The 17331-nt window shown below is 45.3% G+C and overlaps 1 protein-coding gene across 2 annotated transcripts in view; it reads left to right on the top strand.

The window, feature by feature from the left end:
- LOC110511200 (multiple PDZ domain protein-like) overlaps positions 1–17331 on the top strand; it is an 87485-nt gene that overhangs the window by 47783 nt on the left and 22371 nt on the right. For both annotated transcript variants that reach the window (XM_036946308.1, XM_036946261.1), the window contains exons 7-12: positions 1–38; positions 2685–2823; positions 3364–3470; positions 3701–3784; positions 12779–12972; positions 13253–13400. The exon at positions 1–38 is cut by the window's left edge and continues 34 nt beyond it. In XM_036946308.1, coding sequence (XP_036802203.1) covers positions 1–38; positions 2685–2823; positions 3364–3470; positions 3701–3784; positions 12779–12972; positions 13253–13400 — 710 coding nt within the window. The remainder of the gene's footprint in view (positions 39–2684; positions 2824–3363; positions 3471–3700; positions 3785–12778; positions 12973–13252; positions 13401–17331) is intronic.

The following is a 17331-nucleotide window of genomic DNA, read 5'->3' as shown; positions in this document are numbered from 1 at the left end:
GTGTGACTGTGCCGGCTGCCGAGACCCCCCTGGGGCAGGTGAGCATCGCAGTGGATTTGGGTTACCTGTGTACCTAACGGCACTCCATGTAGTACAATGGAATCCACTCTGTGGAAGGAAATGAATCAGAAGGAGCTCATAGTATTAGACAACTTGTGTTTTAATATGCATTATTCAGTTATTCACAACTATTTTAAAGACAAAGATCTGGATAATATTTTTGTTTCTGTTGTGTCTTGCCGTTAGTGTGTGTATGCGCACGCGTGTGTGTGCGTGCGTGTGTGCGCGTGTGTGTTTGTGAAGCAGCTGACAGAGCCATTCCCACTCAGGGTTAGCATAAAAACCATCTGCCCATGGAGTGCTGTGAACTTCATCCATCAACCATTGGCTGAAATGCCAGTGTGCCCCAGCCCATGTGTGGTCACTGAACCCAGTACAGGGCTATGCTGAGGACGTTCACATCTCCTCCAGAGAGGACCATGCTATCAACGACATGCTCTCTCGCACAGATTACTTTTTGAAAAGGTCTGGAAGTGAAAGACAGTGAATGTATAAAAGACAGAGGTAAACGCTGGTACAAGTCTCGAACTGATAAACCCCCAACATTTACACTAACGAATAAACCAATCAGAGTTTACTCTCATCACGATATATATGGTTATCTTTGACATAAGTTGAATGTTGCTGGTGAGTGGGCGGAGTTGAGGAGCTTGTTAATGAGTATTCAACCAGGCTTGATATGATTAACGTTTCCCCTCTGCCTGTGGCCATGAAGCTAGAAGCTGTGAGAGAGGTGGCCCTAGTAAAGATTCAACATCTGCTTACAAATGTGCCTCTCCCACAGAAGGTTCTGGGGGAAATGAATAACAAAACTGTTCAGGTGGTGAGAAAGTGGCTCTGCTTCAACACACACACCACACGTGACGGTGTCTTCCTGAGCCAAAGAGAGCGGCGTTTAGGCGTCCCGAATATTGAGTGGATTTACGCTGCTGCCAGACAGACTCACCTGTTGAACATGCTCAACAGTGATGATGTGACAGGTAAGGAGTTATCCAGAGCCGTCCTTCCTCCTGGACCGTTACACTGGCCAGGGACACTGAGGACAACTTCCTGGGCTTCAGGAGGACGGTTACACTGGCCAGGGACACTGAGGACAACTTCCTGGGCTTCAGGAGGACGGTTACACTGGCCAGGGACACTGAGGACAACTTCCTGGGCTTCAGGAGGACGGTTACACTGGCCAGGGACACTGAGGACAACTTCCTGGGCTTCAGGAGGACGGTTACACTGGCCAGGGACACTGAGGACAACTTCCTGGGCTTCAGGAGGACGGTTACACTGGCCAGGGACACTGAGGACAACTTCCTGGAAGGAAGGCAAATGGAATATTGGACATTCGTGCTGCTGGCTTTGGTGTCTGGTCAGACTGGCCAGACCTCAACAACCTGTGCAACCGGACTGGAGTGGAGCTCAGGTGGACACTGCAAACTGAGCCAGTGACTGATTCTGATGTAGTTGTGGCAGATTGTTGTGTTGTTGTGGAGACTTCTGTCACCCATCATGGAACATCTCATCCTACATGCAGGACAACACTCCGCGGTGTCAGATGGATGCAGCTCCTGTAACACTGGACCGGCCTGAGGCTGCAGGGGAAACTCACTGCTCTGGACTGTGATGTCCACTCTGTCTCCCAGCTACTGCAACACTGGACTGGCCTGAGGCTGCAGGGGAAACTCGATGCTCTGGACTGTGATGACCACTCTGTTTCCCATTCCATTTACCAGAACGGTGCCATTTTATTTTTAATTTTTATTTGACCTTTATTTAACTAGGCATGTCAGTTAAGAACAAATTCTTATTTTCAATGACTGCCTAGGAACAGTGGGTTAACTGCCTGTTCAGGGGCAGAACGACAGATTTGTACCTTGTCAGCTCGGAGATTTGAACTTGCAACCTTCCGGTTACTAGTCCAACGCTCTAACCACTAGGCTACCCTGCCACCCCAATGTCCTCGCCATTGGCCATTTATTTTTAAGGTGAGGCTGCAAGTTCTACAAACAAAATATAATGTAGCACTCTGGTACCCTGCAAACCATGACCCATTCTGTATTCCACATGAGTCAAATGTAATGGAGTCCATTGTCCATGTTGTGAATGGCTGCTGTTCATACAAGGATTTGTACATTGCTAGACATGGCCACCTTGTCGACCTGATAGCGAGCGAGCGAGACAAGTGGATGCAGAAACATTCTTGTGTAAGGGGAAGCTGGTTTGATAATGATGTGTTTTCCTGTATGCCAAATATACCAGATATTGTTGTTGTGGGGGGGGGGACAAGGCCTTTGCAGAGAAGCTGCTTCAGGACCAGCCCCTCGTGGCATGCTGGGACATCCTCGGGTTTAGGTGCAAGCTGGTGGTGCTGATGTTTGGCAGTCTCGGCCACGTTCACAGGCTTGCAGTGCATGGCCTCCAGATTGAGGGCCTGACAAAAATTATGGCAAAGCAATTGGCTACGTACTGCTCTGTTTCAGCTGTCATGGGCAGCCTAGCTGATTGGAGAAGGAGGTGCTTTCTTTACCTTTGAGTGGCATGCATACAGGGACCTTTAAAATGGTTGCATACTTTTTTTGTCAATTTGATTGGTGGATTCAAATTAAGTATTTAAAATGTGTGTGTGTGCGCAGACTGCGAACCTGTCCAAAACCTGTCGGCTCTCCTGTAAGCTGCCTGTGGTGAGCTCTGTGAAAGGGGAGCTGGTGCCCCCCCCTGCCTCTTTCCTACCTTCCTCCTGCACCAGCCCAGACTTTGAGTACTGCAGCAAAGGTATGGAGCCACACTCACAACCAGCAGGCCATTTACAGGGCTACATTAGGGACCCTAAGAGTACAAGGTATTTTCAACATATTGTGCTCACTGGGGAAGAACTGACTGTTTTACTCAACTGTCTTATTTTATCTATTCAATTCTTTGTGCAGAAAGTTGTGAATCAAATCAAATGTTATTGGTCACGTACACGTGTTTAGCAGATGTTATTGGTCACGTACACGTGTTTAGCAGATGTTATTGGTCACGTACACGTGTTTAGCAGATGTTATTGGTCACGTACACGTGTTTAGCAGATGTTATTGGTCACGTACACGTGTTTAGCAGATGTTATTGGTCACGTACACGTGTTTAGCAGATGTTATTGGTCACGTACACGTGTTTAGCAGATGTTATTGGTCACGTACACGTGTTTAGCAGATGTTATTGCAGGTGTAGAGAAATGTATATTATTCATTATAAAGAGGACAGCCAACAACATAAACACTTGCATTGAGGTTTAATAACAAAATCTCTCTCCTCCCTCTCTCTATACTGTAGACCCAGCCACGTGCCCTATCGTTCCAGGCCAGGAGAAAATCATAGAGATCGCCAAGGGTCGCTCTGGCCTGGGTCTCAGCATTGTAGGGGGAAAAGACACCCAGCTGGTAAGTCTGCTAGCCTTGCTCAGGGGCGACCATGTTGACCATGACAGGTTACGTAAATTTGTCTCCATCTCAGCCAGAGATGAGAGCCACAGCTACACTGCATAGTAGCATAGTAGTGGTGGTTTTAGTGTAATGAGGATGTCTCATTAAAGTAAGACAAAAAGTCAACAGTCTCTCTCGCTCTCTTTCTCTCTCGCTCTCTTTCTCTCCATCTCTCTCTCTCTCTCAAGGATGCCATAGTGATCCATGAGGTATATGAGGAGGGGGCGGCGGCACGTGATGGACGACTCTGGGCTGGAGATCAGATCCTGGAGGTTAGTCTCTCTCTTTTATCTCTCTCTTTATCTCTCTCCCTCTGTTTGTTTCTCTCTCCGTGTATGCTGGGAGTGTTTTGTATTTGAGAGGCCGTGTGGAGGGCTCTGTCCTTACTTATTTTCTTGGTCTTTTCTTTCAATTTGTATTTTCTATGGTGGAGGGTTAACGCACTAGTTAGTTTAGCGGTACCTACTGTTTTAGTTCAAAGTTAGGGATGAAGAGGACAGAGTTTTAGTTGCCTGGTGATTGAATGGTGTGGTGTGCACGATGCCTTCTCAGCCTAGCGCGGAGGAGACGCTGTGGTTACGGCATGGATTCAGGTGTGCTCCTGAGAATGGAGTTAAGGTGGAGGAGGTTCTGCTCACGGTAGGTGAACAGGTGGGAGCTGAATTTATACATTCCGCATCCAGAATTAACAAAGCTGTGGTTGTGTTCATGAAAATAGTATATTTAGTGGGTAGGCTGATTGCTAGGTGGCTCCCATTTTGGCTGTAGTGTTTCCAAGTGCCTGAATGAGAGCGCGTTCTTTGTTTTTCTCCAGTAAAGACAATAAGGATTCTCCATCTTTAGCGTTTATTTACGTATTAGGGTACCTGCGGTTTGATTATAAACGTTGTTTGACTTGTTTGGAGAAGTTTATTAGTAACGTTTGGGATTAATTTTGTATGCATTCTGATGGCGGGAAACCGGTGGATTGTTGACTGAAGCGCGCCAACTAAACTGAGTTTTTGGGGATATAGAGAAGGACATTATCGAACGAAAGGACCATTTGTGATGATTCTGGGACCTTTTGGAGTGCCAACAGAAGATCATCAAAGGTTAGGTGTTTATTATATCTCTATTTCTGACTTTCGTGTCGCACCTGTCTGGTTGAAATATGTTTTTCATGGTTTTCTATGTGGGGCGCTGTCCTCAGATAATCGCATGGTGTGTTTTTGCCGTAAAGCCTTTTTGAAGTCTGACACAGCGGCTGGATTAGTAAGAAATTAAGCTTTATTTTGATGTATAACACTTCTGATTTTATGAAAGTTAAATATTTATAATTCTGTAGTTTTAATTTTGCGCTCGGCAATTTCACCGGATGTTGGACGCTACTGTCCCACCTGCCTATAAGAAGTTAAATTGAGGCATGCCGGATAGTCTGCTGTGTTTTGAATGTGGGGATTTGAGGCACAAGAGCTTTGCGTGCCCACATAAAGGCCGTAGACAAGGTGAGGATACAAGCTCCAGTGGGAGAAATCGAGGTAAACGTGCAGGGGGCCATGAGACACAGCCAGCAGAGGCTGGGTCTAGTCATGTTATAGATGGTGGTGTAGATGAGGCTGGGTCTAGTCAGGCTATAGATGGAGGTGTAGATGTGGCTGGGTCTAGTCAGGCTATAGATGGAGGTGTAGATGAGGCTGGGTCTAGTCAGGCTATAGATGGAGGTGTAGATGTGGCTGGGTCTAGTCATGTTATAGATGGTGGTGTAGATGAGGCTGGGTCTAGTCAGGCTATAGATGGAGGTGTAGATGAGGCTGGGTCTAGTCAGGCTATAGATGGAGGTGTAGATGTGGCTGGGTCTAGTCAGGCTATAGATGGAGGTGTAGATGTGGCTGGGTCTAGTCAGGCTATAGATGGAGGTGTAGATGTGGCTGGGTCTAGTCAGGCTATAGATGGAGGTGTAGATGAGGCTGGGTCTAGTCAGGCTATAGAAGGAGGTGTAAATGAGGCTGGGTCTAGTCAGGCTATAGATGGAGGTGTAGATGAGGCTGGGTCTAGTCAGGCTATAGATGGAGGTGTAGATGAGTCTGGGTCTAGTCAGGCTATAGATGGAGGTGTAGATGAGGCTGGGTCTAGTCAGGCTATAGATGGAGGTGTAGATGAAGCTGGGTCTAGTCAGGCTATAGATGGAGGTGTAGATGAGGCTGGGTCTAGTCAGGCTATAGATGGAGGTGTAGATGAGTCTGGGTCTAGTCAGGCTATAGATGGAGGTGTAGATGTGGCTGGGTCTAGTCAGGCTATAGATGGAGGTGTAGATGTGGCTGGGTCTAGTCAGGCTATAGATGGAGGTGTAGATGAGGCTGGGTCTAGTCAGGCTATAGATGGAGGTGTAGATGAGGCTGGGTCTAGTCAGGCTAGGCTAGTGGATGAGGATAGTGTAGTGGGGAAGGGTAAGCAACTGGGGGGGTGGAGGACAGTGTCAAGCGGAAGAAAATAAGGGGGAGAAGAAAAAGGTGGGAGGGGAGAGGCTGGTGTGGTCAAAGGCACCAGGGGGGGGTCGGGGGTTAGGTGGTCAGGATGGCAGATGGAGACGAGGAAGTGGAAGGGGAGTTTGAGGAAGAGGACGATGAGGAGGTTTTCTGTTCAGACTCATCCTCTGTGGGCCCGGAGCTGACAGCCAGAGGTGTCAAAGTACACGGTGAGGGAACTGTCAAGGTTCCTGAGTGAGACTAAAGGGAAAAAGAAGGTTCAAATGTAAGCTTTTTTTTTGCAATCTGGTACCCCCTGTATATATCCTCCACATTGACTCTGTACCGTAACACCCTGTATATATCCTCCACATTGACTCTGTACCGTTAACACCCTGTATATAGCCTCCACATTGACTCTGTACCGTAACACCCTGCATATAGCCTCCACATTGACTCTGTACCGTAACACCCTGTATATAGCCTCCACGTTGACTCTGTACCGTAACACCCTGTATATAGCCTCCACATTGACTCTGTACCGTAACACCCTGTATATAGCCTCCACATTGACTCTGTACCGTAACACCCTGTATATAGCCCCCACATTGATTCTGTACCGTAACACCCTGTATATAGCCTCACATTGACTCTGTACCGTAACACCCTGTATATAGCCTCCACATTGACTCTGTACCGTAACACCCTGTATATAGCCTCCACATTGACTCTGTACCGTAACACCCTGTATATAGCCTCCACATTGATTCTGTACCGTAACACCCTGTATATAGCCTCCACATTGACTCTGTACCGTAACACCCTGTATATAGCCTCCACATTGACTCTGTACCGTAACACCCTGTATATAGCCTCCACATTGACTCTGTACCGTAACACCCTGTATATAGCCTCCACATTGATTCTGTACCGTAACACCCTGTATATAGCCTCACATTGACTCTGTACCGTAACACCCTGTATATAGCCTCCACATTGACTCTGTACCGTAACACCCTGTATATAGCCTCCACATTGACTCTGTACCGTAACACCCTGTATATAGCCTCCACATTGACTCTGTACCGTAACACCCTGTATATAGCCTCCACATTGACTCTGTACCGTAACACCCTGTATATAGCCTCCACATTGACTCTGTACCGTAACACCCTGTATATAGCCTCCACATTGACTCTGTACCGTAACACCCTGTATATAGCCTCCACATTGACTCTGTACCGGTACCCCCTGTATATAGCCTCCACATTGATTCTGTACCGTAACACCCTGTATATAGCCTCACATTGACTCTGTACCGTAACACCCTGTATATAGCCTCCACATTGACTCTGTACCGTAACACCCTGTATATAGCCTCCACATTGACTCTGTACCGTAACACCCTGTATATAGCCTCCACATTGACTCTGTACCGTAACACCCTGTATATAGCCTCCACATTGATTCTGTACCGTAACACCCTGTATATAGCCCCACTATTTTTTATTTACTGCTGCTCTTTTATTATTGCTTACTCTTCTCTTACTTTTTTATTTATTTTTTAGGTATTTACTTAAAACTGCTTTGTTGGTTAAGGGATTGTAAGTAAGCATTTCACTGCAAGGTGAACCTGTTCCATGTGACAAATAAGATTTGATTTGATTAGGGGGTGGGACATCATTAATCAGTTTGAACAAACCGATGTTTGGAGAACTAGACATTATACATGGGTGAAGGTCTTTGGGGCTAGTGGGTGAGTGCAGCCCAACACCAGACAGTATACATGTGTGAAGGTCTTTGGGGCTAGTGGGTGAGTGCAACCCGACTCAATCGTTTTTACATGTCCAGGAATCAGAGCAATAGGCTGTTGGGCGCTTCCATTCTCCCGGTGGGGTTTTCAGATCACCACGTAAGCATGGCTCGGCTGTCTATTTCACCAGGTCCTCCCAGGCATCCTATTAGAAGTTTAATGCAAAGCTCTTACAAGATGCCATCTTTTGCTCAGATTTCCAGACTTTTTGTTAAAGGTGGGGGCAGCGAAGAGAGGAGTATGAGTCTCTGAGTCAATAGTGGGATGTGGGAAAAGTACAAATTTGTATTTTCTGTCAACAGTATACAGCTCTCTCATCCTCAGAGGCTATGAGAGTATTGGGGGAACTCGAAGCATAGTATCAGTGAGGTGAAGGTGGAGGTAGAGCTGGTGGGGCAAGGCAATGTAGGCCTCCAGGCTAAATTAGCTGAATTATGTAGGAACCTGGGCAGTTTATTCCAGGTTAAAGCAAAGGGAGCACTTGTAAGAGCTAGGTTCTCCATGTTCAATGAGATAGATGCTCCCAGCTCCTACTTCTTTGGTTTGGAAAGACAGAGCGGTGAAGCCAAGGGTATGCATTGTCTACGGCTGTCTGATGGGCGGGTGACCTCTGTGGTGGGGAGATGCTGACTGTGGAGATTTAACCTGAGTTGTATAGGGCAGAACTGTGTGATCCTATGTGTGCTCAGGTTTTGTTTGCAGAACTCCGTAAGCTCTCTCTGGCACAGAGGGAGGAAATTGACATTTCTGTCACGAGAATTATGTTCTCAATGTTCATAACACAATTCAATTAAACTACTCGGTCTGCAACCCAGGATTTGTAAGATACTGGTTGAAATGAAACAGATAGAGGCACAGCTAAATCGTTTAAATGTTTATTCACGGTCGCGCTGGTTCCTTGTACAAAACCAATACTAGCTCCTTACGCACATACCTTTGCACACAAACAGTAGATTTTATACGCACATACATACACACGAACAGTAGGTATCCTACGCACATATTGTATCAATACCCAGCCGACAAAGATTAGGGACCATGAGAAGCACTCCCTGTCCTCCCTCAAGATTAGGGAGTACTCACTGCCCTCTCAGACAGTCTGTGTTTAAGATACTATAAAGATATATTGTACAGATATATTGTTTTACCCTAATTCTGACTAAAACTACACACATCATTTTACTGACTAAAACTACACACATCATTAATAATAATTTTATGATCCTAATCAATTTCATACAATTATATGGTTTCAGGGTGGAATATTCTAATCATTCATTTAAACATATAAATTCCATCAACAATTTCCCTGTTGTCCCATGAACTGGCAGAGGCCGTAACTCCGATGTCCCCCAGCCCTGCACCGGGGGTTGATGGACTCCCAGTTGAGTTTTATAAAAATTCTGGGGAATAATTGGACTGGACTTCCTTTGCCTGAGTGCGTCGGGGTAGGAGAATTGCCGATGAGGTGTCGTCGGGCAGTTCTGACTCTCCTGTCCAGAAAGGGAACTTGTGTGAACTTAAGAACTGGAGGCCTGTGGCATATCTCTGTGCGGACTACAAGATATTTGCCAAGGTCCTCGCTAACAGCTTGAAGTCCCATCTGGACTCTGTAGAGCAGACATCTGGACTCTATAGACCAAACATCTGGACTCTATAGAGCAGACATCTGGACTCTATAGAGCAGACATCTGGACTCTACAGACCAAACATCTGGACTCTATAGAGCAGACATCTGGACTCTACAGACCAAACATCTGGACTCTATAGAGCAGACATCTGGACTCTATAGAGCAGACATCTGGACTCTATAGAGCAGACATCTGGACTCTACAGACCAAACATCTGGACTCTATAGAGCAGACATCTGGACTCTATAGAGCAGACATCTGGACTCTACAGAGCAGACATCTGGACTCTATAGAGCAGACATCTGGACTCTACAGAGCAGACATCTGGACTCTACAGAGCAGACATCTGGACTCTACAGAGCAGACATCTGGACTCTATAGAGCAGACATCTGGACTCTATAGAGCAGACATCTGGACTCTATAGAGCAGACATCTGGACTCTATAGAGCAGACATCTGGACTTTTGATAGAGTGGACCATGAGTATCTGTTTAATGTGATGTTTGGACTGGTCACTTTAAATCAAGAGAGGGCTTTTGATAGAGTGGACCATGAGTATCTGTTTAATGTGATGTTTGGACTGGTCTCTTTAAATCAAGAGAGGGCTTTTGATAGAGTGGACCATGAGTATCTGTTTAATGTGATGTTTGGACTGGTCTCTTTAAATCAAGAGAGGGCTTTTGATAGAGTGGACCATGAGTATCTGTTTAATGTGATGTTTGGGTTTTGGGAAAGGTTTTTGGCCTGTGTGAAGGTGTTGTATGCTGGAGCGTCATGTATGGTCAAGGTGGGAGGGGGGCTCAGTAGGCCAGTCTGGGTGAGGCATTAGACAAGGATGCCATTGAGCCTTTTTTGGGCCTGCTACGCAGTAGACTGCAGGGAGTATGCTGGACAGGCATGGGTGTGTTGACAGGCATAGCAGTGTCAGTGTATGCAGATGACGTTTCTGTGAATGTCAGGGAGGGTCAGGATATGCAGGCACCAGAGACCAGTCTGAAGGTGTACGAGGGCGCTTCATCAGCTAAGGTGAACTGGGACAAAAGCGAAGCTCTGTTATGTGGGGCATGGGGGGGATAGGGCCCCCCCTCTGCTTCCAGGGAGTTTGCAGTGGGGTTGTGAAGGGCTTAAAATGTTGGGGCTGTACCTGGGCCCGGAAAGGTGGGTCAGGAAGAACTGGAAGGGGCTGTCACGGGCAGTGGTGTCAAGACTGGCCAGGTGGCGGTGACTCCTGTCCCAAGTGTCATGTAGAGGGAGGGTGCTGATAATCAACAACCTGCGGTGCTGAGAGCCTGGCAGCTGCTAAGGCCCACACGAGAATAGGGTGTGGAGTTTGGGCTGTGGGAGGAGCCTGTCTTCCACAACCCAGCCATCCCTTTGAGATCGGTTCAGTCGGCCACCCTGCAGGAGCGACTGATGGCAGCGGGTTTACTAAGGCTGGGTGACTTGCGGCTGCTGGTGGAGGAGGGGTGTCCAGGAGGCACTGTCTGAGCCGGTAAGGGGGGTTGTTAGAGCGGCTGAAGGGGGAAGTCCAGGAGGCACTGTCTGAGCCGGTAAGGGAGGTTGTTAGAGCGGCTGAAGGGGGAAGTCCAGGAGGCACTGTCTGAGCCGGTAAGGGGGGTTGTTAGAGCGGCTGAAGGGGGAAGTCCAGGAGGCACTGTCTGAGCCGGTAAGGGGGGTTGTTAGAGCGGCTGAAGGGGGAAGTCCAGGAGGCACTGTCTGAGCCGGTAAGTGGGGTTGTTAGAGCGGCTGAAGGGGGAAGTCCAGGAGGCACTGTCTGAGCCGGTAAGTGGGGTTGTTAGAGCAGCTGAAGGGGGAGGGTCCACTGCAGGTGACTGCAGAGACTGGGGACTGGCAAGGGGGTTTGGAAGACTTGTTAGATTTGAACACTCCGAGCCCTCTACAACCTCTGCATTAAGGTAAGGAACATTAGGAGCTTAACAGGACACAGGACACATCAGTGGCAGGGGGTATGTGGGGCAGAGAGTATGGTGAGTTTTAGATGGAGGGGGCTCTACAAACCCCCAGTACCAAAGAGGCCAGGGGACCCCAGGGGAGGGTTCTACATGGAGCCCTGGCCACTAACACGGTTGGCACGGGTCGACCCGGGAGTCGGACAGGGGTGTCCTTTCTGTGTCATGAGTGGAACTGTGATTCATGTGTTTTCTGTGTGTTCAGGTTAATGCCATTAATGTTTATGTTGGAATGTGTGTGTGAGATGTTGGGGGAGGAGTTTACTGTCGGGATGTTTATAGTGGGGTCCCTCTCTCTCTCTCTCTCTCTCTCCTTCCTTCCCTCTCTCTCCTTCCCTCTCTCTCTCTCTCCTTCCCTCTCTCTCTCTCTCTCTCTCTCCCACTCTCCTTCCCTCTCTCTCTCTCTCCCTCTCTCCTTCCCTCTCTCTCTCTCCCTCTCCTTCCTTCCCTCTCTCTCTCTCCCTCTCTCCTTCCCTCTCTCTCTCTCTCCCTCTCTCCTTCCTTCCCTCTCTCTCCTTCACTCTCTCTCTCTCTCTCACTCTATATCCCTCTCCTTCTCTCTCTCTCTCCCTCTCTCCTTCCCTCTCTCTCTCTCTCCCTCTCTCCTTCCCTTTCTCTCTCTCTCTCTCTCTCTCCTTCCCTTTCTCTCTCTCTCCCTCACTCCTTCCCTCTCTCTCCCTCTCTCCTTCCCTCTCTCTCTCTCCCTCTCTCCTTCCTTCCCTCTCTCCTTCCCTCTCTCTCTCTCCCACTCTCCTTCCCTCTCTCTCTCCTTCCCTCTCTCTCTCTCCCACTCTCCTTCCCTCTCTCTCTCCTTCCCTCTCTCTCTCCATCTCTCCTTCCTTCCCTCTCTCTCCTTCCTTCCCTCTTTCTCTCTCTCTCCCACTCTCCTTCCCTCTCTCTCTCTCTCCCACTCTCCTTCACTCTCTCTCTCTCTCTCCCACTCTCCTTCCCTCTCTCTCTCTCTCCCTCTCTCCTTCCCTCTCTCTCTCTTTCCCTTTCTCCTTCCCTCGCTCTCTCTCTCTCTCCCTCTCTCCTTCCTTCCCCCTCTCTCTCTCTCTCCCACTCTCCTTCCTCTCTCTCTCCTTCCCTCTCTCTCTCTCTCCCACTCTCATTCTCTCTCTCTCTCTCTCTCTCTCTCTCTCTCTCTCTCACACACTCTCTAACTCTCTCTCTCTCTCTCTCTCTCTCTCCTCACCTTGTCTAACAGGTCTGATAACTGTGCAATAGAGAAGAAAAATAGAGAGATCACAGTTAACTCTGCAGCTCTTATAACCTCCCATTGTCATATTCTCCAGTGCACTCAATTTAGCCAATGTCTCCCTCTACTGGAATTATACATTTCTCTGGCCTTCACTAGAGATGTGTGTGTGTGTGTGTGTGTGTCGTGCATGCGTGCGCGACCATCCAGGTAAATGGTGTGGACCTGCGTAGCGTGGCCCATGAGGATGCCATCACAGCCCTAAGGCAGACCCCGGCCAAGGTGTATCTAAAGGTTCTACGGGACGAGGCGAGGTACCGCGACCAGGAGAACCTAGATGTGTTCAGTGTGGAACTGCAGAAAAAGGCTGGCCGTGGCCTGGGCCTCAGTATCGTCGGCAAGAGGTACAGTAGCAACTCACACACACACACACACTCACACACACACACACACATTCATTGTGTCTTCATAAAATAAGTTTTATCACTATCAGGGAGTTTAATGGGAACCAGGAAGACATGTAAGGGGATCTATGCTGTAGCTATTTGCTACACTCTTACCTGGGGTTTGTTGTCAGTGGTGTTCTCTGGTTACCTACACGCTCTCCCTACGATGGCAAGGATGAGATCCATTTTGAGTGTACGTAGCCATAGGAATGAATCAAGTATTTTATTTATATGGTAGGAACGGCACAGGGGTGTTCATCTCGGACGTGGTGAAAGGGGGCGCCGCCGAGCTGGATGGCCGGCTGATGCAAGGGGACCAGATTATCTCTGTCAACGGAGATGACATGAGGTCTGCCTTGCAGGAGACGGTAGCTGCCATTCTCAAGGTGAGGGGGGGAGGAGGGGGGGGGGGCTCACCGTCACACCAAAAGGGCTCACACACCAAAAGGGCTCACCGTCACACCAAAAGGGCTCACCGTCACACCAAAAGGGCTCACCGTCACACCAAAAACCAACCACATAGACTTGATGTATGAAACGGCCTGCAGTCCAGTTTGAATAAAACTGCCATTATTATAGACAAACATACACTACCATTCAAAGGTTTGGGGTCACTTAGAAATGTCCTTGTTTTTGAAAGAAAAATTGCTAAAGGGTTTTCTTATGATCAAAAAAACTACAGCCTTCACAGACAAAGAACTACACTAAAACAAATATCTACAGCCTTCACAGACAAAGAACTACACTAAAACAAATAACTACAGCCTTCACAGACAAAGAACTACACTAAAACAAAAAACTACAGCCTTCACAGACAAAGAACTACACTAAAACAAATAACAGCAGCCTTCACAGACAAAGAACTACACTAAAACAAATAACAACAGCCTTCACAGACAAAGAACTACACTAAAACAAATAACAACAGCCTTCACAGACAAAGAACTACACTAAAACAAATAACAACAGCCTTCACAGACAAAGAACTACACTAAAACAAATAACAACAGCCTTCACAGACAAAGAACTACACTAAAACAAATAACTACAGCCTTCACAGACAAAGAACTACACTAAAACAAATAACAACAGCCTTCACAGACAAAGAACTACACTAAAACAAATACCTACAGCCTTCACAGACAAAGAACTACACTAAAACAAATAACTACAGCCTTCACAGACAAAGAACTACACTAAAACAAATAAAAACAGCCTTCACAGACAAAGAACTACACTAAAACAAATAACAACAGCCTTCACAGACAAAGAACTACACTAAAACAAATAACAACAGCCTTCACAGACAAAGAACTACACCAAAACAAATAACTACAGCCTTCACAGACAAAGAACTACACCAAAACAAATAACAACATCCTTCACAGACAAAGAACTACACTAAAACAAATAACTACAGCCTTCACAGACAAAGAACTACACCAAAACAAATAACTACAGCCTTCACAGACAAAGAACTACACTAAAACAAATAACAACAGCCTTCACAGACAAAGAACTACACTAAAACAAATAACTACAGCCTTCACAGACAAAGAACTACACTAAAACAAATATCTACAGCCTTCACAGACAAAGAACTACACTAAAACAAATAACTACAGCCTTCACAGACAAAGAACTACACTAAAACAAAAAACTACAGCCTTCACAGACAAAGAACTACACTAAAACAAATAACAGCAGCCTTCACAGACAAAGAACTACACTAAAACAAATAACAACAGCCTTCACAGACAAAGAACTACACTAAAACAAATAACAACAGCCTTCACAGACAAAGAACTACACTAAAACAAATAACAACAGCCTTCACAGACAAAGAACTACACTAAAACAAATAACAACAGCCTTCACAGACAAAGAACTACACTAAAACAAATAACTACAGCCTTCACAGACAAAGAACTACACTAAAACAAATAACAACAGCCTTCACAGACAAAGAACTACACTAAAACAAATACCTACAGCCTTCACAGACAAAGAACTACACTAAAACAAATAACTACAGCCTTCACAGACAAAGAACTACACTAAAACAAATAACAACAGCCTTCACAGACAAAGAACTACACTAAAACAAATAACAACAGCCTTCACAGACAAAGAACTACACTAAAACAAATAACAACAGCCTTCACAGACAAAGAACTACACCAAAACAAATAACTACAGCCTTCACAGACAAAGAACTACACCAAAACAAATAAAAACATCCTTCACAGACAAAGAACTACACTAAAACAAATAACTACAGCCTTCACAGACAAAGAACTACACCAAAACAAATAACTACAGCCTTCACAGACAAAGAACTACACTAAAACAAATAACAACAGCCTTCACAGACAAAGAACTACACTAAAACAAATAACTACAGCCTTCACAGACAAAGAACTACACTAAAACAAATAACTACAGCCTTCACAGACAAAGAACTACACTAAAACAAATAACAACAGCCTTCACAGACAAAGAACTACACTAAAACAAATAACTACAGCATTCACAGACAAAGAACTACACTAAAACAAAAAACTACAGCCTTCACAGACAAAGAACTACACTAAAACAAATAACAACAGCCTTCACAGACAAAGAACTACACTAAAACAAATAACAACAGCCTTCACAGACAAAGAACTACACTAAAACAAATAACAGCAGCCTTCACAGACAAAGAACTACACTAAAACAAATAACAACAGCCTTCACAGACAAAGAACTACACTAAAACAAATAACAACAGCCTTCACAGACAAAGAACTACACTTAAACAAATAACAGCAGCCTTCACAGACAAAGAACTACACTAAAACAAATAACAGCAGCCTTCACAGACAAAGAACTACACTAAAACAAATAACTACAGCCTTCACAGACAAAGAACTACACTAAAACAAATAACAACAGCCTTCACAGACAAAGAACTACACTAAAACAAATAACTACAGCCTTCACAGACAAAGAACTACACTAAAACAAATAACTACAGCCTTCACAGACAAAGAACTACACTAAAACAAATAACTACAGCCTTCACAGACAAAGAACTACACTAAAACAAATAACTACAGCCTTCACAGACAAAGAACTACACTAAAACAAATAACTACAGCCTTCACAGACAAAGAACTACACTAAAACAAATAACTACAGCCTTCACAGACAAAGAACTACACTAAAACAAATAACTACAGCCTTCACAGACAAAGAACTACACTAAAACAAATAACAACAGCCTTCACAGACAAAGAACTACACTAAAACAAATAACAACAGCCTTCACAGACAAAGAACTACACTAAAACAAATAACTACAGCCTTCACAGACAAAGAACTACACTAAAACAAATAACTACAGCCTTCACAGACAAAGAACTACACTAAAACAAATAACTACAGCCTTCACAGACAAAGAACTACACTAAAACAAATAACTACAGCCTTCACAGACAAAGAACTACACTAAAACAAATAACTACAGCCTTCACAGACAAAGAACTACACTAAAACAAATAACTACAGCCTTCACAGACAAAGAACTACACTAAAACAAATAACAGCAGCCTTCACAGACAAAGAACTATACTAAAACAAATAACAGCAGCCTTCACAGACAAAGAACTACACTAAAACAAATAACTACAGCCTTCACAGACAAAGAACTACACTAAAACAAATAACTACAGCCTTCACAGACAAAGAACTACACTAAAACAAATAACTACAGCCTTCACAGACAAAGAACTACACTAAAACAAATAACAACAGCCTTCACAGACAAAGAACTACACTAAAACAAATAACTACAGCCTTCACAGACAAAGAACTACACTAAAACAAATAACTACAGCCTTCACAGACAAAGAACTACACTAAAACAAATAACTACAGCCTTCACAGACAAAGAACTACACTAAAACAAATAACTACAGCCTTCACAGACAAAGAACTACACTAAAACAAAAAACTACAGCCTTCACAGACAAAGAACTACACCAAAACAAATAACTACAGCCTTCACAGACAAAGAACTACACCAAAACAAATAACAACAGCCTTCACAGACAAAGAACTACACTAAAACAAATAACAACAGCCTTCACAGACAAAGAACTACACTAAAACAAATAACTACAGCCTTCACAGACAAAGAACTACACTAAAACAAATAACTACAGCCTTCACAGACAAAGAACTATACTAAAACAAATAACTACAGCCTTCACAGACAAAGAACTACACTAAAACAAATAACAACAGCCTTCACAGACAAATAACTACACCAAA

Source organism: Oncorhynchus mykiss, chromosome 1 (assembly GCF_013265735.2).
Source record: "Oncorhynchus mykiss isolate Arlee chromosome 1, USDA_OmykA_1.1, whole genome shotgun sequence".
NCBI lineage: Eukaryota > Metazoa > Chordata > Actinopteri > Salmoniformes > Salmonidae > Oncorhynchus > Oncorhynchus mykiss.
Note: the sequence above shows the minus strand (reverse complement) of the source record. Positions and strands in the feature narration are given on the sequence as shown.